This window comes from Phasianus colchicus, chromosome Z (assembly GCF_987193195.1).
Source record: "Phasianus colchicus chromosome Z, bPhaCol1.hap1.1, whole genome shotgun sequence".
In the NCBI taxonomy this organism is placed as follows: Eukaryota; Metazoa; Chordata; class Aves; order Galliformes; family Phasianidae; genus Phasianus; species Phasianus colchicus.
In genome coordinates this window covers 71,252,591-71,280,248 of record NC_143476.1, presented here as the reverse complement: position 1 = coordinate 71,280,248, position 27,658 = coordinate 71,252,591, and the positions used below count along the sequence as shown (strand labels likewise).

The 27,658-nt window shown below is 38.2% G+C and overlaps 2 protein-coding genes across 7 annotated transcripts in view; one reads left to right on the top strand and one right to left on the bottom strand.

Annotated features, from left to right (window-relative positions):
* Positions 1 to 224: 224 nt before the first annotated feature.
* Positions 225 to 20,239, bottom strand: SGTB (small glutamine rich tetratricopeptide repeat co-chaperone beta). Of its 2 annotated transcripts, none has more exons than XM_031611616.2 (11): positions 20,074 to 20,239; positions 18,949 to 19,073; positions 14,771 to 14,874; positions 13,986 to 14,055; positions 11,664 to 11,763; positions 9,130 to 9,234; positions 6,241 to 6,379; positions 6,090 to 6,152; positions 4,603 to 4,640; positions 4,276 to 4,359; positions 225 to 2,815 (listed from the first exon to the last, which is right to left on the bottom strand). In XM_031611616.2, exons 2-11 carry the CDS (start codon positions 19,046 to 19,048, stop codon positions 2,704 to 2,706), a joined length of 915 nt encoding a protein of 304 aa, XP_031467476.1. In that variant the 5' UTR covers positions 19,049 to 19,073; positions 20,074 to 20,239; the 3' UTR covers positions 225 to 2,703. The 2 variants fall into 2 exon arrangements, with proteins under 2 accessions (XP_031467476.1, XP_089988222.1); XM_090132096.1 differs by lacking the exon at positions 20,074 to 20,239 and adding an exon at positions 19,504 to 19,812.
* A 3-nt stretch (positions 20,240 to 20,242) lies between these two features.
* Positions 20,243 to 27,658, top strand: part of NLN (neurolysin) — a 36,712-nt gene continuing 29,296 nt past the window's right edge. The window contains exons 1-2 of one of the 5 annotated variants that reach the window (XM_090132091.1): positions 20,268 to 20,345; positions 24,917 to 25,078. Coding sequence is in view for 2 of the 5 variants with exons in the window: in XM_031611607.2 (XP_031467467.2) it covers positions 26,838 to 26,899 (62 nt within the window). In the remaining 3 variants the exon portion in view is untranslated. Of the gene's footprint in view, positions 20,346 to 20,526; positions 20,678 to 23,281; positions 24,441 to 24,916; positions 25,079 to 25,683; positions 26,900 to 27,658 lie in introns of those variants that run through there. The other 4 variants (XM_090132090.1, XM_031611606.2, XM_090132092.1 and 1 more) reach the window with 4 other exon arrangements.

The window sequence follows — 27,658 nt, the reverse complement described above, 5'->3', positions numbered from 1 at the left end:
CGCAAAACAAGAGTGCAGTTATTACACAGGTAAAGATTCCTTCCTCACCGTGTTAAAGGCATATTGCATGACTTTGTGAAACAATTCAGCCTATTCAAGGCCAGATAGATTTCAGCATAAATAACCCATTTGTCCCTGGCTTTAATAGAAAAACATGTAATAATGGCTCCTGTTATTGGTTGCACTGTCTTTTATTGAGGCTATAAAGCCCTTTTTGTTAATACACAAGAAACAAAGAATGTTTACAAGTATTACACGAGCTATAGCACATTCCAAAAAAATTAGCTAATGCCACCATTGTAATACAAATTCTGGTTACATATGGTTTATACAGGCATAAAACCTAAACATTGACGATACTGTAGTATGTAAAATATCCATAAAGATGATTTCAGTGTTTTCAAATAACAAACCAATAACTCATTTATCTTTTATCTTGGGGATTATACTTTGATAAATACAATATAAGGCCATACCAGTAAACAATTAAAAAAAAAAAAAAGTATATTTATGGAAGACAGTACAACCTCTACAGCAGTTTATTAGTATTACCACATTTTGTTGTTTTACAGGAATTCTCAACAGGTTCTTCACACTTGCTGTTTTAAAGTAGAAAGATATCTGCATCAACAGTGCTGCCAACAGAAGTATAAATTAATTGAGAGAGATCCCCATGTGCTATCCAGACATTCCTGGATTTACTACTCTCCCCTTAGCAAAGCTAATAAAACTTACTATGAAAGGAAATTAAGGAAATGTGAAGATTAATAGGAGTTATGTGCTAGGAGCAACACTTCTTTCCTGACACAACACACAGAATACTGTTTGTATGGTAGTTTTAGCCCACATAGCACACATATACATCAACCTTTCCTGTAGACAGTATCCTTTTCTATTATGTTAGTGTAACTGAACTTAACTCACAGATTAGATTGAGAATCTTAACTACCTCTGAAAAAAGATGACATTAAAAAGCTTCTTTGTCATCAAATGTTGTTAACAGTTTTTACTTGGAAATCTGTTTAACGTGAAGCTTAAATATCTTCACAACCCTAACAAGGCAGCCACAGCAACTTACAGATAAATTTTTTTAAGTAAGTGCTGTGTGCAGGGTTGCTTTGTTGAAGAAACTACGAATATTTTGATGCTGCTGTATTAAGCGTTGTATTCAACAGATGATAATGCGGATTTTGTGATTGTGGGATTTTTTTTGTTTGTTTTCTCCATTCCATTTCTCCTTGGACCCGATTGCATTGTTTCCCTGTGTTTTAGTTGCTGAAGACTTGTGCAATGGGTGCACGCATTTCTTAATGGCATCCCTGACTTAGTCCCACTTTCGTGTTTTCTGAGTTTGTTTGTTTCTTTTGCCCACAAAATAAATCAGGTATAATGTGTAACGTCCAAGGAGTTACTGTGTCTTTTTCCATTTGGGAGCCTCTGTTTTATTGTCAAGGCTGCCTATAGTCTGAGAGGCCAGTAGAGGGCACTTTGTCTTAGGAATCGAAGCAGGCTCCTCAGATTAGTTTTAGTTTCGATTTAGAAAGAGGAAATAGTGTGTTGAAAAGCTCACTGGAGCTGAAACAAATGCACCTCATCACAGAAAGCAATGTGAGCAACAAGCAGAATTTAAAAGAAAATACAGAAAAATAGTGGTCTCTTTCAGAATAAGGTTAGCTGATAAAGAATGCCAATGTAAGAACAGAAATAACAAAGACTAGAAAAATCTTTAGCCATACAATCATTGCTAAAAGTAGATACATACAATGAATCTGAGGTGATTTATCATGCAGGAACAGAAAGAGAATCCTTCTAAGGCAATCATTGCTGATTACTTTTCAGTACAAGATGTTTATACAGTCATATGATCAGTTTTAGTTTATTCCAGTTATGAATGTTAAGCTTATGTTAAATACTGCATACCTACAGAATGTAATACAGTTTGCAATGCCTGTGGAAACAGAACCACACTGCTGGCCTCCAGGGTTGATCTGAGGGTATACATGGCAGCTGAGGAGCCTGAAACTCCTTAATACTATTTCCAAACCAAGCCAAATTGTATCTTGGTGTATGTATAATTCCACTTAATAATTATCTTTTTTCTCTACAATTGGTACTCCTTTATATGCAGTCATTTCCTTTTCTCCAGCCAGGTGAAAAAGTACTTCGTGTTACCACTGACAGCCTCTCCACAGGTACAAACAGACTTCAAGCAGAAGTTTTATGTACACTCTACACTCCAATACCGATTTACACTCATCATAGAAGGGCACATCAAATGTCCATTGAAAGGGCTGATGAAACTATTGTTTCAGCAGTTGTAACAGTTTTCATCATCAGAATACATGCCTTTTACATTAGGATTTTAGAATTAAGTTGTTACACTACATCAGCCAACTGCAGAACTCCTTGCCATTTAACACCCATGGAGATCAATCTAATGCACATACTGAAAATGACTTGTACATAAGGATTTTAATAAACCACTGAATGTATTTAGTATATTAATTTTCAGAGGATTAACTATACATTAAATGATGTTATGTGCAATAGATCTGTTTAACAGATTTATTCTCGTTTGCAAACACACACAAAGAATTTTCAGTCTTCTATTCAAGCAGAAGAGTTAACAATGGTGCTTTTGCTGCTAACTATGATATGCATTTTGGGGTTATATACCATTGCAATTCACAGGACTCATTTAAGTCAGGAATGTTCCTCGGTGCTGCCACTGAAAGATCTGCTCCGGACATGATTTCTCAGTTGCTCTATGAGCTCTGGATTCTGCTGCTGTATCTGCTGTGCAAACTGCTGCCCCCTATGTTGAAAAGTTTTTAAATAATTGAAAAAGTAACAGAGGTTTGTAACAAAATGAGATAACCTAATAGAATTGAAAACTACATCATAGGAAAGCTAAGACTAAAGATACCTTGATTAAGACTATACAGCAAAGTAGTTATAGTATCATGACATTATCTACTTAAAATCTCACCAGTCTCTTCCTCATCAGGTTTTTTTGTTTTTTTTGGGGTTTTTTTTGGACTATTTTTGTATTTGGTAACATGGAAAAAAAGTATTATGTTACTTACTAAGATATAGGAGCAAATATATTTTTGTGATTTGCTCCCTTCTCTTTGAGATGATTTGTTGTAGTAGTTAAAGGTAACTATTCTTAGATAACTAAGGTTGAAATGTAGTACATGGTTGGCAACTTGTAGCAAGAGCTCAACAAAAGAAAGTTTCTTGCATGACTGAAGTAATAGCAGAGTAATCTCCACAACAGTTGCAGTTTAAGATTGGAATTCTTGTTGAGATTCATTCCAGGTAGGAGATGAGCGTGACACTGGTTTACTACAAAAAGCAACTATGTAAAATCTGTTACCTCATGGATGGCCTGCCATGATACTGAATCTAATTCATTTGTCCAAATATTGAAGGTTAATCAGACTCCTTTCAACCAAAGTGAAGGTTGAAGAAAAGTCACCTTTTTCATAAGTCTAGGAACATTTTTGTACATAGCACGATTTTTGTAAAAATGGCCCTTGATTTTGGAGGGTCACAGTCCTGTCTGTGATGTCAATTATAATTTATTCTTCCCTTGATAAGGCAAAACTTAAAATGGTTTGAAACAGGCTGAAGACTGAAAATAAAATTGTAGAACTGTTACTAGGATTTGCCATACAAGCAACTGCATGTTTTTGTGCTCACTCTTCCAGGTGCATCATTCTTATAATGTTATAAAAGACTGGGGTTCTGGTTTTTGTAAAAGCCACTCTCTTGCTATTATCTGAGTTCCCTGGCGTCCTTTTAGTCTAAATGTAGGTTTGCCAGAGCACTTTAAGTCAGAGACAATTTTAGAACTTGTTGCAACTTGTGCTAGGTAATCTGTAGCTTTTTCAAGTCTAGGATATCAGGTCATAACACAATTTCAACACAATTCACACAAACACAGGATCAACACAATTTGAAATACACAGGATCAACACAATTTGAAATGCACTTGGTACAAGTAACTAAAGAGTTTGAGTAGCACTCAACTTGCATTTAGAAAATTAACACTGTATGAAAACCAGAAAATGAAACTGAGCACACAGTCATTGCAATTGACGGAGATGTACTACTATACATAAGCCTTTAAGACCTTTGATTTAATAATAATCAGGCACACAATGAGGAAAGGCTGCAGTTTAACTGGTTTGATACGATCCCTTTTTAATACATGGTGTCCTGTGAAGTTTCTACAAATGTATCAGTAAAACTATGATTCATAATACTTACGCATGGATCAGGCTGGACAAATCTGACAGGCCACCAACACCTGCAGCAGGGCCACCAATGGCATTTGACATCATCCCTGACATCCTGGAATAGTTAGCACAGCGTATGCATTGGGGTCTGCAGGGACCTTTACAGTAAGCAATAAACTGCAGTTCTTTGTTGAAGTACAGGGAGGAACTAAGCTGTGAGAGGAAGAAACTGCAGTATTTCTATTTACAGTAAAGAAATACAAAATTACATTTTCAGGAATTCAGTACTGACTACCTTTTCTTTTAGTTCAAACCCTTAAAGACATTTGTTTCAGTAGAACTCCATTTTTATACTTACAGTTGTTGAACTTGGGGATTCTGCATTAAGCTTGCTGCCTAGAATAGACAATATATAGCTACAATTATAACATTTTACAACACCTTTATTACATAGGTGTCACTGAAAAAAATGTGGAAAAAAAAAAATCAAGGTGTATTCCATGTTTTATTACAAAATTAAGCATAGGTACAAAGATGTGTGATCTCCAGCAAAAAGAATCATTACAGTTAAATATTTGAAAGATACGATGGTGAGGTAATTCATAACATGTTAGACAACAAATTCACATTGAAGATTCATACATGAAAAATATGATAAGAAGTCAAACATAAAAACCTTGTACCCTAAAAATGAAAATAAATAAATAAATAAATAAAAGTTCTAAGTGCAAAGGTTTTCTATAAAGCATTTTAAATTCCCAGGCTTCAGAAATCATTTTTGCAACTATTTAAGTAGTAGGAATAGGCTCTGAAAGCAAAAGCCAGATAAACAAAATATTGCAGAGCAAACCAGATTGTAACGTATTTTCTTTGGTTATTTGTACATCTTGTGTATCTTCTTACTCTGTTTTTAAGAATGAGGTTATTTGTATTCTCATTCACAAGGTACCTCAAAAATTCTGTTGAGTTTACAGTAGTGTAAGAGAGTATAGCAACAGATCATATAGAATAAACCTATCCATTACTGGCTTAAAGCTAGTAATATAATTCCTACAAAAATCTGCAGCCAAAGTCTAATGCATAATGCAGTGTGTGCCCCTTCACTGTATTTTTATAGAGTGTACTAAAAAAACCCCAGACATATAAAACATTGGCCAATATATCTTCATACAACCTCTCAAAAGTAAATCAGGAAATAATATTTTTTTTGCATTTCTTTCCTGCAAATTCCATTCTTCAAAGTTAATCTACCATTTGGCTAAGACAGACCTTCATGAAGAGAAAACTATTGAGGACAAAACTGCAGCTTGAAAAAGTGCTGAAAGTAAAGGAAAGCACAACATATTACTCAGATTCACTATTTGCACATCTCTTGAGGTACTACACACATAAAGATGTCAGGGATAGTTTGAAAGGGTAAGAAAAAAGGTATTCCGTGCAGTTATTGCTTTAGACTTTTGTTGGGTAGACTGCATCTGAATCAACAGCTTTTATTTAAGAGGAAATTTCTTTGTTCACTATCAGCTGTGGTGGATAAAAAAGATATCCCCACCATCATGTTGACATGTGTTTTGCTATTCTTGCCATTTTTGAAAGCAGCACAGCTATCTATGTATATCACTGTACGTTCATAAGTAGGATAGAATCAACTGGAAATCTGACAAGCACTGGAGTAAATTTATCCTCCCTTCTTGGTTCAAAAACAAAATCACTTTGAAAAGTTTTAATTCAGTATAATTAAAACTTATATATTACAAGCATTAAAAACACATGTGTTATTAAACGAGTTGTTCTGAGAACTTCAGCCTTAAAAGCAATATAATGTAAAGCCTGAAATACACTCACCATACTAATGAAGGCAGGATTGTTTATCAAGCTTGCCATGTCAAAACTCAGCCCAGTTCCAGTCTAAAAAGAAGGTAAGATTTGAAGATAAGTTTACCTCCAAAATACCAATCAAAACCATTGTTAATAAATAGATGCAGAGCTAACTTACAGGACTGGACATGTCTCTTAGTTTCTGTTCAGCTATTTTCAAATTTGACTTATAAGAATCATTTTCTGGATCAAGATCCAGTGCTTTTTGGTAACTGGTAATTGCTTCTTCATATTTGTTCACTGAGGTCAGAGCCAACCTAACGTGAAATAAAGAAATCCTGGGTAGAACATTATCAACCATCAAAAGATAATGATACATTTTCTGCTTCAATTAAAACAATATCTCACAACTAACTATCTTGAGCATTAAGTTAAAGGATGTTTTGCTGTTGTGCTACTACTGCTTAGCGTAAACCTTTACAGAACAGATGATCCTCAGGAACTCGTCTGGCATCATCTACTCCATACATATGAATGTTTCATTAAAATCTCTGGCATTAGATTTAGTTTCTGAAAATACAAATTGAGCTCAGAAATTCCTCTTATTGTTCCTTCAGGTCCTTTTGATCCAAGAGATTATTTGGAAAGGTATATTAGGAAGATAAGTAGGATTAAGATACTTCTAATATGAATTCTGCTGCTGCAAGAAAACAAAGAGTAAAAGCATAAGTCTCAAACTAATAGGTTTTTGCATGGATCAGTGTAAGCTTTTCGTCTTGGATCTTCTACATCACTGCTTGACAAATAGGGTATAGAGGATAGTAGCAGTATCTTTAAAAAAGGTACATTTCAGAGAAACCTCCTCAATTTCTGAAAAACATTCTCCAGCAGCTCAGGAGTGCACAGAATGGATTATCTACTATTTCTGAAACAATATTTGTTTTCAAATTTGTTTAGCTCCCACATTAAAAACATTTCTTGGAGCTATTCCAGAAGTCTATCTGGTTGCAGTTTCAGTTCTGCCTTCTGCTTTATATTCAATTTATGCTGATCACAAAGCTAATCTGATTTTTTCTTCATTTTGTGAAAGACCTGTGTAACCTACATTCCACTAATAATTAGTACTCCAGTTTCCCTTTAGTATGTGCTGAGCTACACAGGCAGGTTTGGTACGCTTGTAATAATAACCACTATGAGACCTTGGTCTTTTATCACAGGCAAGAGGGTTCAGTGTGTTAGATACATCAGTCACAGTCATCACTCTCAGCTATAACAAACTAGTAGCAGCATGAAACTCCAATATGAAACTTCTGGAGTAACTCATGCAATATTAATGTTTCCTCAACACAGTTGCTCTCATGAACTGTGTTCTCCCTCTTGGCCCATAAATTAGCAGTTTCTAACCAGCAGATAAATACAGTCAGATATTTCTGTGAGGCAACTGCTTTTACTTATGGAAAAAGTATGTAAAATTCTGCTTCTTGGTATACACTACAGTCTGAACAGCAGGCAAGTCTCCTTGCTCACAATTTCAGACCCAGCATTTTTTTTTAGCCGTCTACGCAGCTGCATATTTCTGTAAGACTTCTGTTTATTTCTGTGACATCAAGACACAGAATTTTACATCAAATCCTCAGAAAAACTGATAGACTTTTGTAACTCAGTAAGAAAAACTAGTAATCTCACATGAATTTTTTCTTTCAAGACAATAGTTTCTGCTCTTTTCTTTCCCAGTTATTACTAAACAAGCACTGTATCCTTACTCAGCCTATGCCATATAGATTAATTTTTCAAGCTTCTGAGTTGAACAGTACCCTGTAGTTGAGAATATATCCTCTTTTAAAGTGATCAGACAAAGAAAGGAAAAGCTGAGTGCTTGAGAATGTGAGATCCCACTTAACACTGTTCATGAAATAGTACACTGATTTTACATCTGAAACTCTAAAATAACTTCCAGTTTTCAATTAAATCACCCTGTACTTTCCCTCCATCTCACTGAAATCTGAAGATCTTGGGTTCTGCCATATACAGAAAGAAAATCTAAGGAGAGTTACATAACCCTTACAATATCAAAGTGAAATAATTATGCACTATGCTACATTTGTACTAGTAAGACAAACTGTATCTGGGAAGGTTTTCAAATTACAGAATTCTATCATCTTTGATTTTAAATAAACATTCCCTGGCATGCTGTTCCAAGCCAGCTAGCCCAAACAATTCTGGGGCATGGTTCAGAAGTTAACACAGGCCAATGCAATTTAGCAATAGGCAACTTGAATGTGGTCACTCATTATCAATATCAAAATAATTAATCAATAATATGGACATGGGTTATTTTGTGCCAACTGACCCCAAAGAACAACTCCAAACATTTTTTGAATTTACATCAAAAGCCAAAAGGCTGAAGAAGTATTCAGCCCACATCCCACAGTATGCTTTGTTAATGAAAATGCAAAGCTAGATATCTTAGAATTATGGCTCTTCACTTCAATAGGCATTCTTTGTCAGATTGCGTTTAGTAGATCCTCTGCCTAAAGGGGCAATCCTGTTAACTCCTCAGCCTGGATGAAGAAAATTGCTGAAGTTTTAGCACAACAAAACATCTGTTTCCTGGGAGCTATTGAACAGAAAAATCAGGCTTCTACTGCTAGTGCTGAAGCTCCTGTACTTTAAAAGATGCTGCTCTCTAATTGCATCATTAACAGATTCCTTTTTCCAAAAGCAGAATTTGTATTAGTCATAATTAGGTAGGAGGTAGGAAAAAAAAAAAAACAAACACAGAATGACGTCCTAAACAAAATTTGCGAAGTTGATAAAATGAAATTAAAATAAACCAAAACCCCCAAAAATCCAGACAAGATTTGATAGGAAAATGTTAAGATCAATTAAAACTTAAGATCAATAAAACTTAAAGCTGACATCATGGCAGAGTCATCCTCAGAAAATTGCTACACTTCCATAATAAGAACGTCAGCTAAGTAAAACAACGTAGCTCCACTTATTTCTGAAAACGTACGCTGATTTGCACATGGGATTTCAGTGTTTACTCAGATTTACATTAGCTTACCCCATTCTTCCATATGCTTTGCTGTACTTTGGGTCTATTGCTATGGCTCTCTCACAGTCCTTTATTGCTTCACTGTACTTACTGAGTTTACTTTGAGCAGCTGCCCTAGGAGAAGGTGGAGAAAGAAAGGAGAGAGCTTAGTCAAGAAAACAGTAACAGCAAGATCAACACAAGCTTACGTTTTCACATTTCATGTTTTTATATCATACATGTTTAATCTTTCTGACTTTTCATTCACTATTTAGGCAATGTGTCAGCTTTCCTCAATGAAGTAGGACAAGCAAACATTCTTAATATGCTAAGGTGTATTGCTGGACTGGGGCTTTGGAGAACACACATGTCTTTGAAGGCACGAAGGAGAAATAATCCTAAGAAACTGTTCTACATCTAGCTTATGACTATGCACAAGATACATCACAAAACCTATTGCATGAAGTGAAACTCTCAAGTAAAATCATTTTTCCAGTAAGGGGTACATTTTTAATGCTATCCAAAAGAATGCTGTAGTTTTTTTCTGCTCTGTTAGCAGTTATAAATCTGTGCTTCAGGAAGTACAGAATTGCCTTTCCATAGGAGCCATCCCACTTGATGTCTGAAACTGGCTTCAGGAGAACAATCTAGCAGCTTTATGCCAGTTTTGAACTGAAGCCATCTTTATTTTATACACATATAGTTGTATCTCAGTAAAACTCATGCTTGCAAATAAATTGGGGTGACATTTATCAACAATCTCTGAATTACTATATAAAAATTGTACCTCCATACCAGCAATAACACTGAAATACTAAATGCTGTGGTTATTTACACTTGCTCTTGCCCTAAAGAGATGATAATAACAAATTAACTCTCAAAATTTCCCCACTTTGAAAGGTCTAATAATAATCCAGTTTATTCTTCCTTTATTAAAAAACTATGGGAGAAATACAGTATTTCCATTACATGTAGCATTTTTTTTTTAATTTTAAATTAGGAAAGCTAGATCACCATTCAATCCCTTCTCCTGTGATAGCTTGAAATGGCATTTTTTTTCCTGACTTCGCGTAAGTAGTCTGTTCAGAAGACATTCTAGTCCTTTTAAATATTTAGCATACTTCACAGTTTTGTAGCTCTTGCAAATGCCAGTAAGTTTTATACATAAAACCTGGGGATTGTGCTTCATCTCTTATGCATTTGAGCAGAAAATGTTCTTTCCATATTTACAAAAAAAAAAGAAAAATGTGCGGACAGTTAAAACTGCAGTGGCATCTAATCTCTCTCATTTTCGCAGAGCTGAAAGTAAAAAGCAGTATTTTAGAAAGCAATAATTCCTGAGAAGAAAAAGGCCTATGTTAATTCAGATACTGCATACCTTTGGGATCTCCAGAGAAGTGCCTGTCTTCTTCTATGTAACACTGCACAGTGCTGTGCTCATGGACATCAAGATTTGTTTTGGTTCTCATAAATGTAGCACACAGAATGAAAAATTTCTACCTTTTTTTTCCAACTACAGATTTGCTGCTGAAGCTCATTCTATTGAAGAAATTTTCTGTGACTTTGAAAGGCTTTTGAATCAGCTCTTTTATTAACATTTTATATCTTTAATCATTTATGTGATCAGTTTTCTAAGTTAACATACATTATTTACATTTTTAGCTACTATCTTAATGCTGTAAAACAAAATTACCATGTTGTGCATTCCCTTTCTCTTTACACTTGCCACAAAACACTGAGTCTCACTTGTATTTATCACAAACTAAACTCTGAGTAATGGAAGCACAGCCCCAGAAAGGAAAAATCCATAGCATGCAGTACCACAAGGACAGGTTGACAGCATTCAAATTGTTATGTCCTTCTGGTAACAGATGCACTCAAGAATAAGGTATAGAGGTGCTGTAGAGTCAGGGCATAACTGCCTCTAGAGCTTCTAATTACAGAGGGGTCTCAAAATACACCACTTCTGTCCTAATACTGATCCTCAAGGCAATATACTGAAAGTGCAACCTGCTGCTGCTGCTGCATTTACGTGCCCTTCCAGACTTCATCTAGCCCCCTGTCAGTACTATGGTGAGGAACTGATCATACAACAAAATTATAAGAATGTTGTCTTGTTATTTCTCAACAGATCATGCACAAAATTACAGAATATTTATACAATCTTTGAAATCTCCACAATCTTATACCCACATCAGTGCTTTTTTCTAAGGCTAGTCAATATTATAGAAGACTGAAATGACAACTAGACCACCAGAAGAAAAGGCTCTTATTATTCTCAACATACTGGGAACCACAGCCTATGTCATGATTTACTATAAACATCTTAACTTACAAAAAGCTGACATCTAGTGTCAAAGTAGTTTTAAAGTCCATATGACACCTTCTGATACAGATTTGCTGAGGTATCTCAATTCTGCTTTATATCTGCTACAAATTCACCATGTTAATTTAAAAATATCAGTTTTTCTAGCTTCACATGGTTTTGATCTACATAATACTTTATATTAAAAAAAATGTTTATGAGGTTTGGGAATAAAAAGTGTGTATTATTTTGTTTTTACCTGTTGCAGTAATAGACTGCATTGTTTGGATCCAGTTCTATTGCCCTAGTATAACAATCCACTGCAGCACCATAATTTTCTTCTTTCATATGATTGTTACCTGCAATAAATTACAAAAATCTCTTAAGTAATTAGAAGATACATCACTATGTTTCAAGAAAGTATAGAAGCCACATTACAGCACCTAAATAAGGCAGTTCTGATGCATGTTTTTGAGATATGTTCTTTAAAATGTAACTGGCATGGAATAAAGCAAATAGAATCATATACTATGTCTGTAAAGGTTATTAAGTGCATTGCAGTTCACCACATAAGCCTTTCTCTTCTTATCTTTTTCTGCTATTTCATACTTTCCAGACAGTTTTTGCCGCTAAGTAAAGTAAAAATTTGTTGAGAAATATAACTGTAGTTGCAGTACCACTCTAACATAGATTAATCAGTAATCCAATAGGCAATTTGTTAACTCCTTATTGGTCTTACATCAATAAAAAATTTTCCCTGTAACTATTCATTTAAAAAGGGAAATAAGCCCCACTTCTCTGATGTTGCTGTATTGTTCATTAGTTAGGATAACAAGAAGCATATATATAGCAGCAGTAGCCTAAAAACAATTCAAAGATATATATATATATATATTAGCCTTTGAAACACTGACACTCTGCTCAATAACATCTCATACTTTATCTTTTCAAGCCTACTTCAGTGAAAAAGCTAGTAGCTTTTCTATGGAAAGAACTGTTGAAGTAAGTTCTTTCAAAACAAAAGCTATTTTGCACATTCCTTCCTCACTGACATAGAGCAGTTGTGGTGGTTTCTTTAATTCTTCATAACAGACTAATACAGAAACAAAGTCCTACCACAGGATACTTAAGCTTAATGTCATCCCTGGCACATTCCTGGTGCCACCACTATGGATTCTTGGATTGCTAGAGCCTGCAGAAGTCTTGGTTCCCCAACAACGCCAAGAAATTATCAGGAAAATTACACACTTTCACTGATTTCCCTGTACCTTGACAAAATATTTCAGCCCTCTCCCAAAGTGAGGAAGAAAAGGCATAGGTCAATAGTTTATTACAACTGTAGATAACTGCATAAAAGCAAATAAAGCAAAATTGCAGAATGAGTAGTTCTAGGTGACAGTAATAACTGACAACAATTATACTGGCATTTATCTGTGACCACGAAGCACTTAATAAACAAAGCCAGACTTAGGTAATGAAATATCCTCAATGTAGTAAAAACGTACAATGTAGTACATCTCTTCCCCATAGTGATATACCAGACTGTAATTGGTCAGCAATCCGTGCCAGTGAGAAGGCAAACTGAAAGTGTAATTGCTCATGCGCAATCAGGGACATGTGGCCTAGGATGTCACCCAGACATGCAGAAGTGAGATCAGGAAAGCCAAGGCACAGATGGAACTGAAGTTGGCGAGGGATGTAAAAAACAACAAAAAGAGATTCTACAGGTGCACTGGGCAGCAGAGACAGTCCAAGGAGAGCGTACTCCCTCTGATAAATGAAGTACTCAACGAGTTCTTTGCCTCAGTCTTCACTGGCAGTCCACATCTCTCACATCCCTGAATCTCTAGATGGAGGTTGAGAGAGCAAAATTTTCCAGGCCCACAGCTGACACACCATTTCTTTAAGTTAAAGTTCTGCACAGATAAATCCTACTGAGAGTTAAGACTCACAAGGCACATGCACTCAACAAGGTTGTACTACCTGCCATTTCTCTAAAACACAGCTACTTCTGATGGCCAAAGTTTGAATTTTTGATACTGGTCTGAACCAAAGGTGACCAGAAACACTGCTAAGTTGGAGCTACTATCAGTGGGTACTGATTGCTCTCTCTCTCTCCAGCTAAAAACTGGTTAAAGGAAAACAGAAAAATACAGAGACCTACTATTTATGCTGAGATTAAGAAATCCAGGACAAAAGGAAAAGCAACTGTAATATTCCACATTGACGCCAGACAAAAAAAAAAATCTTAGTCCATTTCACAAACCCCTGAGGCCTGACAGATAAGGAGGTGGAAGACACTGATTAAAATCAAAGTATGTGGTAATACCCGCACCAAAAAAGTGCTGGATATCCTTACAGTCCTGTAATCATACCAAGTGCTGCCAGTACTTTGTTAGAATCCAGACAGAGCACATCACTTAGCTCTCTTAAGTACATTATGATCATCATGAAAAATAAGCTGAATTTTTTGTACAGGTTATGTTGCTCAACACAGATGCGCTATAATCACTACCCATGATAACCACAACAATAGAAAAAAAACCTTAATAGATGTTAATTTCTTTGTTAATTCACAAACCTTCATCCTTCAGATGGTCAGCCTTCTCAATATCCTCTGGTAAAGAATCTGAGAGAGGCAGCTTATCATTCTGTATATAAACAAAATAATCATTTTTTTTCATTAAAATATAAGACCTGGTTATACTAAAAAAAAAAATCCATCCTGGACACCATTCTATCAACAGGCGTAGAGATTTTCTGTATTGGAAAGGAAGTATGAAAGAACTAAAACATCACTAAGACATCCAGAGAGAAATAGCATGCTTTCTACAACCAAAGAAACCTTATGGCTCAACACACATTTTAAGGAAATTAGTTAGATGAAATGCGAAATATGCAATCCATCATGGTTTTTGTGCTTCCTGTACTGGAAACTCCCAGGTAACTACTTATTTGTACAAGTTTGAAAAGTTCCAACTTCAAGGCTGGTGCTCATCTAAATTATTTCTACAGTGGAGTGAGAAGTGTCAGAAAACTGTAGATGACCTCAAGCAGTGTGCAGATAATTACCTCTGGAATTGCAAAATGCTTAACTGAGGGATAAAATCCTTCAAGTGACAGCTTCACCTCCACTGTTAAGTAATCTTATGCATGGAATTGTCCTTCTCTTGCTGAAAGTAATTCCTCATACTGTCCCAAAAGAGTTCACTCTGTTATGTTTTACAGAAATTTCATTTCTTTCACATATTTTCCTTAAGCTTTCACATTGTTTTGGCCTATACAGGACTTTAAAGGTTGTGTATACAATACAAAATCTTACCACAAAATGGCAAAACAATGTTAAAATTTAAATTTAAATCTTACCTTGTGGAAAGAATTTGCAAATATTTCTATCAAATGCTGTGGAGGTGCAAGATGAGTATCTTCTGGGTTAATCTTAAAAACGGTCTCCAGACACTGAATTGCAACTTACAAGGAAAATAATAATAATAATAATAATAATTAACTCAACAGTTCCTCAACAGAAATGCAATTTCATTAATTGATTTATGAAGTTGTGGCTCACACTTCCTTATTCAGCTACTAAGAGCTGCAATATGGGGCATACGACAGGACTGACTAAAATCTATATAAAATCTTTACCTGTTCTGCCATTATTCTTAAACAAATATATAGTATTTCTTTCAATCCTCTGAATCATCTGATTCATAAAATGATTAAATGGCACTCCCAATCCTGCAATAATTACCTATTCTCACAATATGCAATTCTAAAATAGACCAAATATCAAAATGAAGTTTTAAATGTGAGCACATAATTTCAGGCAAAAAAAAGATAAATAGAAATTACTATATATAATTTTGTATAAACACATTTTCTGTTATTTATAATATATCAAAATTGTATCAATACTTTCCCTAACATTTTGGGAATCTGGTAGAATGTTTCCATCAAAGTACATCATCAAATGTTTTAGACTGAAAACTGAGAAAGAACAAAGAAGAATCTTCATGAAGCCTAATCTGAACAGAAAAATGAATGATCTAATATTATACCTTATTTTATATACATTTTAACTTGAACTAGAGATTACCTGAAATAGATGAACTCAAACCAAGTATCAGTAAAAACTAAATCTTAGAATTTGAAATTAATTTTAGTTCAGTGCATTTCAAAAGACCTGAATGTTGACCCAAATCTTAAAGTAAAATTTCTGAAAATTAACAATAAGACCAGCTTGAGGAGGCTTAAAAAGTAAACCTGTAAAATAAATCTAACTTAGAACATTTTTTTAAAGCCTCTCATAACATACCAAGTGTAACAAAATTAAAGTTTGAGTAAATAGTTAAACATGCATAGCACTTATTCCTGTGGCCTATAGATGTTGGACATACATCGGTTTGCCAGATTCTAAATGACTCAGTAAGTGTGCTGAATGATTTGTGTTAAACTCCTTTGTCTCCTGCTAAGTAGAAAAACTTCTAGTAAAGTGGGCACTGATTATGCTGAATTCTGAATTACATATTAGTAGTACTCCTTATCAGTGCAGCTCAGTCTCAACCTACTTCATCTTAGGTATAACTACCCTCATCCAAAGAGTCACATGCATCCTTCACCTTAAGCAGTGCATTCCACAGTTTCAAAGGCACTGCCTTTAAGAACTCACTGCAAGAAGAAGCAAACAAATAAATAAATAAATAAGTAAAATCATAGCCTTTCTCCATCTGTATAGAGTTTCTGCTTTAACTCCACTGTAATAGGTGCTACAAACAGGAACAACATGTAGAAACTGCATATACAAAAGGGAAATGACTGCCTCTCAAATTCATTATCTAAAATACAACTTGGCAGAAGTGAAGTTGCTAATTCATACAGCACTGTTGAGCATTAGCCAACAGAGATTTGTATCATTCATCTAGATCCTGGACTGCAGAAGAATATAATTCTCCAGTCTATCTTCTGATTATTCCTGTTTTCTCAAATTAGTGCATTTTATTCACCATGTAAGCATGGGAAATTTGCACTATCATTGTCATCATGCTATAATTCGAACAAACAAGAGTTTGAATATATCCCAGATTTACATTTTGATAAATTCTCGATTATATTTATAATGTTCTTCTTCTTTTTATTGTTTTTTGTGGGGAAGAGAAAATACTTAAATTACTTTCTGGCAGAGCCGCTTATCACACCCTATTTTCTTTTTTCACAAACGCCAAGATACATAAGGTACCAATGAAAAATATCAATCAAATTCTTTTGTCCTTTAAGTTTCTACCTGACATTAACCAACTCCATTGGTAAGACCTGGACTACTGCTATTCCACATGCAGTAAAGATATTTTGCACAATTAAAATGAGCCAATTACTCAGAATGCTTGCCTCTGATCATCTAACACATAGCATATGGTAAGAAACTGCTGGCAGGGTACAGCTCTAAAATTAGGATTTCATATCTGTATTAAAATGGTAACCTTTACATAAGCATTTAAGTGAGGGTTTCTAATATTTTTATTCAGAAAATAAAATCTATAAAATGTTGATTCTTTCAGGCAAACAGAGGCTAAGACTGCTTTAAAACATGTATTCAGGTAAATCTTCATAGCCAGAACCCGCTGTTTATCAGTGTTATAAAAAAAACAAAAGGAATATTGGTCTCCTATTACACAATTTCCAGAAACATGGCTTTCTTTCATGACCTGAATATAACTCCACTGTAATAGTATTATAACCTAATACGATTTAAATTCATACATGTGGAAAGTGATAGTCATCTATATGTGTTGCTCCAAATGTAACGCCTCCTATTTATTTCCACAGAAACTTTGACAGCCACAAAGAACACTGTAACACTATTTGACAGAAAAAATCCTCAGCTACAAAGCACCGTTTGTCAACACAGTCACCACCATTAGTTATGTATTTTTGCCAGCAATGAACAAGAGCCTGCATGAAGTGTTTGTAAAAATCTTGACCAGTAGAGGTATGCTGTCACCACTGCTGAAATGCACCACCCACTGCTCACTGTGCTCACACCCATTGCTTGATCTCCATAAACATTCAGCAAGCGTTGCAAATGTTAGTGGGTGCCAATTTTTCCACATGGAAGAATTCAGTGTCACACCTTTGCTCCATCCACTGCCCCTGCTGCCATCTGTCACATGGCAACAACATGGAATGGGATACTGGTGGGAATATTGGTTCAGCTTCAACTGCCGTACCACAAACATCTGCCTCTGACATTGTGAGCCAACATAATACAATGACACAAAACCAGATCTGTGGAATAACCTTTGAATAACATGCAACAAATGTTTCTTTCTGGCTTGTATTAGTGAAAAACTACAATGTAAAAGCAACAGACTGAAAGGAAGAAAATTCCAGGTTTCCCTTTCTAAGTTCATGTTTCTGAGAAGCATTGCTTGCTTCTCCATCCCAACTCCTTACAGTTCACATAACTGCCAGGATGCCATTTATTGCCCTGCTATTCCCTGTCTCCAACTTATCCTCCTTTTGAGGCATGAAGCCTAAGACTGCTCAGAACAGTGTGCAGGTCTCTTATACAGATGCCATGAAAAGCGCATCACAGAGTTAATTATTAGTTATACACTGTCATATTACTTCTTAGGAATTAGAGAAAAGAACGACAGCAATGAAAGCAATGTGTATTCCTCTGCTGGTGGCGAGTCCATCTTTCTGAGGCTATGTTTCTTGTTAATAGAAACTGTACTACAGTGAAGATGTTTCCTTACTGTGCGCTCTTTATTATTGCTATTCATGTGAAAAAGCTACAGAAAATATTTATTTTATTTTCTATAGCCCTGGGTTCTTTTAGCTTTCCCTGATGGTCTACCTGGAACTCTTGTATATCTTATAAGAAGGAAACAGTTCTCCCTGTCTTCCATGTGCCTTAGCACAGCTTCCAGGAAGATCTGTTCCATCACCTTTCCCAGCACAGAGGTGAGACTGACAGGTTGGTTGTTCCCTGCATCATCCTTTTTACCCTTCTTTAAAAGTGTACCCGGGATGGCATGCATCTCATTGGCACTACCATCACATACTAGTGTTATTGCAGCTCATTCATTACCAATGGCAGCCCCAAACCCATTATCTTCGTTGCTTCAGTAACACATCTCTTAGTTTTAGATGTGTATGAAATTGTCTGGTGCCAGCCCTGATGAACGCTGGCAGATGGATATTTAGGAACTTGTGAGGGCCTCTGGCAAGCAGTGTTACAACCATATTCTTAATGTAATGGATGCAAACACGAATCATTTCCATAGTCTGCTTTCTGGCACTGCCTAATTTGGTGCGATTCAAAGTATCTAGTACTTAAAATCAATTTTGTGACTCTAGAACATTCTTAAAATGAAAGATGGTTTAAAATTAATCATTTCTGAAATATTGTGATCTTATTCACATGACATTTTATGGCAATTTCATTTAGATCACTCCAATTACGTTCAGTGGTAACATACACCAAATTATGTAATGTATGCATGCACAGAACCTGGCCAGGCATTGTTGTCTTCACCACTTACCTTCCAAGCTTTCTTGTTCATCTGGAGTGAAAGTTTCCATCTGACTCTGCTCTCTCAAGAAATGGATGAAAGCATAAACCAAGCGCTTGACCGATGACATTTTCAAACTGATGAATTTCTCCTGTCTTAAAAAGAAATAGGACCTCTTATTTCAGAGGAAAAAAAAAAAAAAAAGAGGGGGAAGAAAAGCCTTATAATATGTCAGAACATATGCTTTGGGCCCAGCTGTGAATTCCTGGAGCACCTCAGTTAGAAGTGAACAGAACGCAGGAAAAATTATCCTTCACAAAAAGCCCAATATGACACCACCTTGAAACGAGCCTTCGGGCCGTGCAGGTTACAGACAGGCATCACCTGCAACCTTCCAACCTGCCATCGGAAGGGCAGAGATTTCCTCAGATTCATTCCCGCAGGAAGGATCACAGAGGATATAACTTATGAACTTCTGTTTCCAAAGGGTACTGTTTGGATACACAGTTTTTTTTTTTTCTCCCCTAAGACATTCGCATTTTGAAGAGGAAAAACATGCCTGAGTCATAATCGGCTAAGACCTACACTAAGAGCAGCGATGCGATGAAACACTTCAGCAGGAGCTGCCGTGCCCCGGACGCCGCGGTGCTGGATGCTGCACGTCCGCCCCGGGCACAGCGGGAGCGCCGCGACCTCGGCTCTCGCGGGGATCGGGGACACGGGCGGCTCTGATTCGCATTCCGCATCAGCTGCCAGTTACATAACTTTCAGGAAAACCCGATTTCCAACTTTCTGAGCTATTTTTCCCAGACCGTGTTGAATCAAAAGGGCACGAGCTGACACCCAGCCCCCGGGGGAAAGCGGCGCAGCGGGTCGACGAACGGCAACGCCAGGGTCCGCGTTGGCGGAATCCTGCCCACGCCCCCCGAGCCCTCACCGGAGGGCCGAGCTCGGGCGCCGCGGGCTGCGCGCAGCGAAGGGCCTAGATAAGGGCAGCAGAGGCTCCCGGACCGGGCGGCGCCGCCGGCTCGCCGGGCTCCACCGGCACGGCCGAGGGCCGCCATGCCCCCGAGCTCCCCGGCCCGGGGGGAACAGGTCTGCCCCACGCCCGCCCCCCACCGGCCCGGTCAGCGCCGCCCCGGAGCATCGCCTTACCGCGCGGCCGGCCGAGCGCGTCCCGTCAGCGCCGCCGGGGCGGGGGGGAGAGAGGCGCGGGGGGGGCGGCGGAAGCGGATGAGCGAGGCGGCGGCGCGGACCCCGCGGCTGTGCCCGCGCCCGGCTGGAGGGCGGCGGCGGTGACAGCGGAGCGACGCCGGCCCTTCTTCCTTCTCCACCTCCTTCTCCTCCTCCTCGTCGCCGTGCGGCCCCGCCTCCCCGCGCGCCGCCCTCCCCTCGCTCCCCATGCTGGCCCTGCGCGCGGCTCGCAGGTAGGCGCGGCGCGGCGCGGACTGGGGCGCTTGGCGGCCCCGCGCCCGGGCGGTCCTGCTCCCGCTCCACCCGCGGCTCCGCGCCCCTCGGCCCCGGCCGGCCGTCCCGGCGGGGCCCGGCCCCGCGCTGCCGATGCTCCCCGGCTGCGGCCGTGCTGCGCGGGGCCGGGCGGACAAAAGGGCCGGGGCCGCACGGCGTGCAGGGTGACGCCCTCGGCTCCTGCGGTTCGCCCGCCTTCCGGAGACGACCGCGCCGGCCCGCGCGGAGCCGCGGAGGGGAGCGCGGGGAGACAATGGCGAGGGGCGCGTAGCTCGGCTCGCCTCCCGCCGGGGTGAGGCGTGAGACGAGCGCGGTGCCGGAGGGTTTGGCAGTGAGGGAAGGAGCGCCGTCTCCGTGCTGAGCGCTGTCTCCGGGCGCGCCCGGGGAAGCATCGTGGAAGACGGCGAGCGGTGAAAAAGGGAAGGGAGGAGCTGCGCCGTGCTCGGGGCACGGAGAGCGCGGGCTGAGGCTGAGGGCCGGGCTGGATGGGCACGGGCTGCCGCTGGGTGAGCTGCGGTGGTGAGCGTGGATCTGAGCTGCAGGGTGAAAGGAGGAGCTGGCTGCTTAGCGCTGGCGGGCTTCTGAGGAATGACAGCTGGGTGCGGGCTGCGTACGGCGTGGCTGGCTCTCGGGAGCTGTCATCTCTGCCACAGTTCGGGGCGATTCTTCGGGCTGAGTTAGGGTTGGGGGTCCCAGCGGGATTAAAAATCCTCCTTTTCACGAACTTCCCGCTGCTGTAAATTAATTGATCGACTCGGTTACATTCTTTTCGTATAGTCATTGTCATTGTTTCCCATTGTGAGTCAATCCAAAATGCTGTCTGACTGACCTTCTTTGTCCTGAAGGTTTTTCAAAAAAAAAAAAAAAAAAAAAGGAAAAAGAAAAAAAGGAAAATAAATATTTGAAAGATGGAAGTTATTCCATTGTGGAGGAAAAAAAAAAAAAAAAAAAATCTGTCCTTGCAATTTGTGTTTGGAAACTGAAGATATCCCTGTAGGTAATAAGGAAAGATTGATATTCATTTCAGAATTTAATTTTTTTTTTCATCACTTGTCATAAGTACATCTAAGAATGGCCAGTGCAGTTTGTTAACTGTGTTGTTTTATTTTTTGTCAGTCATCATTTAAGTGCACCCAAGTAATTGTTTCATAAAAAAGAGTGATCTCAAAATCCAAATAGAGACCTCCAGGTTTCAGAAGTTAAGCACACAGTTGCAGGAGCATTGAATAGCAAACATTCTCAGATGATGTTTTTAGTCAATACATTTTAAATGTGAGATTAAAAATTGAGTTTGTAGGATGTTTCAAACTGCATGTCTTATGTTAGATAAAATGGCATTGAATATTTGAATAGTTCATTTAAAAATAGACAGATTTGGAGAAGATTATCTCCAGTTGAGTACCTTCCCTATTAGAATTTAAAGATTAACGTATTTCAACTAAATATGTAGAATAAGGCAGGCTAAGGCATACATTAGTGAAGTCAGCACAGTAGACTCTTCACTTTCTGAGGCTATTAAGTGTAATGGGAAGAAAAAGCAGAAGTGGAAAATGTGACTTAAATAATTCTGTTACCCTAAAATAATTTTGCATCGTTCGTGATTCTAGAGTCTTTCTGTCAAAATCTTCAAAATAAAATTTTGAGCTATAAGGAAGATTTATATAGAGTCCAGAGAAAAAAAGAAGTAATTAAAAAAAAAAAAAGAAAAAAAAACCCTAAAAGTTGCATTTAAGGGCTAATTTTAGGTTTTCTTTCCTGGAAAGATACTCTGAACACTGACTTTTCTCTTAAAAGGAATCAAACCACTAGGAATGGGGCTTGGAGGAAGAGTCGGGAGGATGGCAGGGAAATCCAAAAACCTCTTACAGTCACTTTCTTGTATCTTATTCTTTGTGACCATACTGCATGTGTACGCTTTCCTTAACGTATCGGATCCAGCAGGGTCCAACACCAGCAACAGTAAGGTCCACACAGGACACTCAGGACATCTTTCATTTTCCCTGTGCTATGGGGGCTACACAACCTCCTGTGTGTGCCCATCAGCACTTGTCTCCTATGGACAAAAGCAAGAGCTGCCACCTTTTTAACTGCAACAGGATCTACAAAAACAATTTATCTTCTCAGCAGTGTTTGCTGATCAAAACTTTTCCCTGGTCCTGCTGAGTCAAATGTGTTGGGACTGAAAGCATTTTGTGGGTCTGAATTACACCTATGGGCTATCTGTTGGATGACCCTAAAAAAATCTGTGCAGATAACATTTTTTTGAGGACATAGCTCAGACATTCTCTCTATAAAGAAATAAGTTGGGAATCGACACTAGATGATCCTTAAGGTCCCTTCCAACTCAAAGCCATTCTATGATTCTGGGATAAGTAACCATGGAAGCTGTGTCAGGGGAGGTTGAGTATTAGGAAAAAGTTCTTCACTAATGGATGGCTGGGCACTGGAACACTGGAAAAGGCTCCTCACGGCAGTGGGCACAATTGCATGCCTGCTGCAGTTCAGAAACATTAGGACAGCACTCTCAAACACTGGCTTTGAAATTTGAATGGTCCTGTCTTAGACTTGGAGTTGATAATTTTTGTGGGTTGCTTGGGATATTCTGTTGTTCTATGAAATGCCAGGCTTGGAAAGATTTGTTTGGGGTTATTTCAAAAGTCTGTCAAGATCAAATGTAGGGAAGTGTATATGATGGGACAAACATATGTAACTTTTCAGAACAGTCCCATGCCATATCATGTAGGTTTTGGGGACTTGCCAACACAAAAGACAGTTATCATATGATTTTGTGAAAAAATAAAAAAAAAACTAATGCATTTAAATGTATATTAATGTATATTAATGCTAATGCATTTTTATGTTGAACTTTCCTCTTATAACTGTTTGATCTCTTCTTGAGTTGTGTCAGAAGTAGCAGAGGAAGAACTGATCACTGTTCATTCTCTCTGTGCTGTTTGTGTTTGTATAACTTTCTTAAAAACTTCCCGTGTTTGTCTGTTTCTGTCAGGGAAGAATCCCCGTCTAGTTGTTCTTTGAGTGGAATTAATCTCTCATTAATCATTATTAATTTGGCAGAAGGGGAAAGGGATTTGCACAAATGGAAGAATAAAAGCCAAGAGAGTTTATAATAATATATACCCAGTTCTGGCTGGGAGCAGCAGAACTGCACATAGTGTGTGTGTGCTTCACCTGTTACAGAGTCTTCTGGTCTTCCTTACACCTTTGCTCAGCCCCATACTTTTGTATGTACTGTCATCAGTAACTGCGGTAATTTCATGAATCCCACCTTTTTCTAGGTGAGGTATGGATATGCTGAGGAATACAGAACCCAACCTGGAACTTGCAGGTCACCGAGTTCCATTTTTCTGTTTCTTTCAAGTTTTTTAACAGTTTCTTTTTAAGATGATGTTCTTGTTCATCTCACAGCGGTGTCATTTTTTTTTAAAGACCTTTTGGTCAAAAGTCTTTGGAAATCAAACAGATGACATGAGTTGACCCCTGTCTACTCAAAAGACCTTCAAAGAATTCCAGTAGGTTACTGAGTTATGAATCCCCTTTTTGTCAAAGAGGCTCTTTTCCAGTATGTATTAAATGTATTTGCCTTGCATATTTAGAAACCCTCCTCGATATTTTTTTTCTGTCTTGCTATACTGCCTTCTTTTTAATAGGAGTCAAAAAGCTATTTTTAATTTGTTAGCTGATTACATTGATGTACTGAATTGTCCTGTTAGTAGCAGTGTGTGGTGTTTGCACAACAGAGGTTTGGACTTTGCATGTGTTAGATTGCAGGCATGATAGTGCTTATGCAACAGTATGTGAGAAAACTGGAAATGTTTTTTTTCCCATTGTGTTTTGTATAGTAGAAGATACCTGAAAGATGGCCCCTGCATCGAATTCAGTGTAGTGTAAGTAGTTCACCTGCAGTCTGTATGCACATAAGTCTCTCAGCTTTCTTTTTAAGTTTCTTCAAGCAAAGTGTGAGGTGTGGAAGTACACCATGATGCTACGTGCATTCAGTTCACAGAATGGATTCAAAGCCCAGTTTATCAGACAGAGTAAGATTTTGTTCTTTGTTTTCATTAGAACTGTGGGTACTAGCATTTTAGGTTTTGAGAGAGAAAATCTCAAGCGTTCTGCAGAAACCTGATCTTCTGTGTGGTCCACTCCAGCATACTGCATGGGGATAGCTTTCTCTTATGAAAATCAGTCAGAGCTGCTTCCAACTTGCTTTTAAAGATTACTGGGGAGACATGAGTAGACTATGCAAGTATAGCATAAGGCCTAGGGGTTTGTGCCATGTGTAACTTGCTATGTATACCTGTGAATTTTTACTTCAGGTCTGCATCTTTCTTTAATTGATACAAAGAACCTTTTCCAGTTACTTTACAGTTGTTGGTGATATTCCTACCAGAGAAACGAGTAAGCATTTGTTGAGAGATGCTAAGACTATAAAAGTAGAATAGAGAAAAATATATTTCTCAATAAGGATGCTAAAATGTTCATGTAACATTTCCATCTTTTTTTATTTCAGTTGATCTGAAGAGCTAACGGTGTACAGAAAGATGAGCAATGTAGGATTTGCTATGATCTGAGTTGCAAATAATCTTTTTTTCTGAAAGATGCAGTGACAAAACTAAGTTTTTGTGTTGAAAGATTGTCCAACATCTTCTATTCCATCAAACACTGTTTAAGAGTAAGTTTCTCGTTAACAGTTATGGAACTTTCGATTAGGAAATACAAAATATGCTGTCCTCTTGCCATTGTGGGATCTGTCTGTCCCAAACTCTGTCATGACACAGAGCCAAGTACTTTGCCAAGGAAAATCACTCAAGAATTCAAGGCAAATATTCACCATTCCAGACGCTGTCAAGAGCCAAACTAATGAAAGGATTGAGAAGTGAAGTGTAATCATGACTTCAAAAGTGTTTGTCCAGCAGGAAAAAGTCATTACTTAAATTCTGTGGCTGTGATCCCATTCCTTATTTTCAATTGAAATAATGCTGTGATTTAACTCTGAGTGATATAGCTGTACTTTGTACTTTCTTGGACTTCTCTTTTTTTTTTTTTTTTTTTTTTTTCTCCTGTTCTTTTTTCTGTCTGGGGTTAGTCAGTCCTCTGCTGACTTTGCTTTATTTTGTTCTTTCTTTACTCTAAAATAAAAAAGAAAAAAAAATACTTCTTGCTTAAATCTGAAACAGTAGAGATATATTTAAAACACAAGCAAAGAACTTAGAAAAATTTTGTCTATTTAATTTGCATCTTAAAATCCATTCAGATTACACAGACCAACTGCAGTGCACCCAAATTGTATTACTTGTTGCTGAAATCACACTGTACTGTTTCTGAAATGCTTTTTAACTTAAGTAGGTCTTTGTTTACAGGGAAAAAAAAAAAGAAAGGATAAAGATGTGCCATTGAAGGCCTAGATATGTGTTTAAAAACCATTTGGATGTGGTGCTTAGGGACGTGATATAGCAGAGGGTTGTTAGGGTAGTATGGTTAGGTTGCAGTTGGACTTGATGATCTTCAAGTTTTTTTCCAACCCGAGCAATTCTATGGTTCCATGATTGAACATGGGGCTTGGTTGTTATAAAGATTTACTTAAATCATGCCTGTCTGTTCCCATTTATATATGTTTGGTAGCACTCACAGGGAAATGCTAGCATATGGCATACTGTTCATGTATTAAATAATTGTTCCTGAGGCAAACTGTCAGTTTTTATATTGCATTAATGGAACGTGCCTTTTTTTATTACTTAAACAAGACCACGAGGTGGCGTTAAAACACCTGTGAGTGCTGATTGAGGTCACCTGATGAATACGGTCTCCAGGTTCACAGTGCTTCCGGCATTCAGTGCTTCTTGCAGTCTGCGAGGGAAGGAAGTAGTGTTTTACTAAAATCTGCTATTTCAAGAGTTTGAAAGAACAGAATGGTCCTGTTGCTGCGCTCATTTTTAAATTAGGTGCTCTTGCAATGCTACATAAAGTAAATTACAAGTTGAAAGATATATTCATTGTATTTTACATGATGATTTTGTGTGTGGTGGTTTTGTTTTGTTTGTGCAACAAACCCACACATTTCGATACAATTTTAAGCTGAGAGCCATTTTTTTTTTTTAACTTACAGAAGCGCACATCCCATTTGGTTTTAAATTCATATGTATAAATCTGTGGGAATATATATTCAGTGCTAACCCATCTGAATTAATGTATCTCTGCCTCTTTCTTTGTCTCTTCTATTCTTATTTTAATCTCCTTTCTTGGCTTCCACTTTACCCCCAAAACTGTTATCCCAGATCTTCCATAAGGAGTGAATATATGATGGCTGCTCCAAAAGTAATGGCTCCTGTTTTATTCTATTTTGCCATAACATCAGAGGTGGATGTTGATGATACGGTAGCAGAGGTTGAACCTTCCCACCAGTATCATGCTGCATGTTGTTGCTGTGACAGATGGCAGCAGAGGGTCAGTCTGAGAGAATGGCGTCTGACTTGGAAGGGCACATGGAGCAAAGGTGTGTCATTGAGTTCCTCCATGTGAAGAAAATGGTGCCCATTGGCATTCAGTGACACTTGCTGAATGTTTGTGAAGACCAAACAGTGGACATGCACACAGTGAGGCGGTGGGTGGTGTGTTACAGCAGTGGTGACAGTGACAGTGGGTCACCTCCCCTGGTGCAGATTTTTGTGAGCACAACATGCAGACTGTTGTTCATTGCTGGTGAAAATGCATAGCTCATGGTGGTGACTGTGCTGAAAAACATGTTTTGTAGCTGAGAATTTTCTCTGTCAAACAGTGATCTTGTGCTCTTTGTATCTGTTGTACTTTGCACGAAAATAAATAGCAGGCATTACTTTCAGTGCAACCTACGTAGTTTTCCACAAAGCTGATACAGTCAGATTTTTGCATGTCTTGGACAGAATCATAGAGGGCTTGGAACTTAATTTGTGAGGTCCCTTCCAACCCAAGCAATTCCATGATTCCGTCCATTTGCAGTTGTGGTTAAATGAGACTGCAAACTTGAATCTGTTATAAAATGATCATCAGTAGTAGTATCACGGTTGCAGGTTTTTATGTTTGCATTTTCTAAAGCTGGTGCTACCCTTTGCTACTTCTGCTTCACAGTCTGAGGCTTTTTTGTTAAACAGTGTATTGTTACAAAGGGTTGTTTGGCATCTTCCAAATGTGGAAAATTGTTTTTAAACGAAAGAAGGCTTACATAAATGATTAGTATGTTTTAAGTATTTACTGCACAAGTTAAAAATCAGCCCAT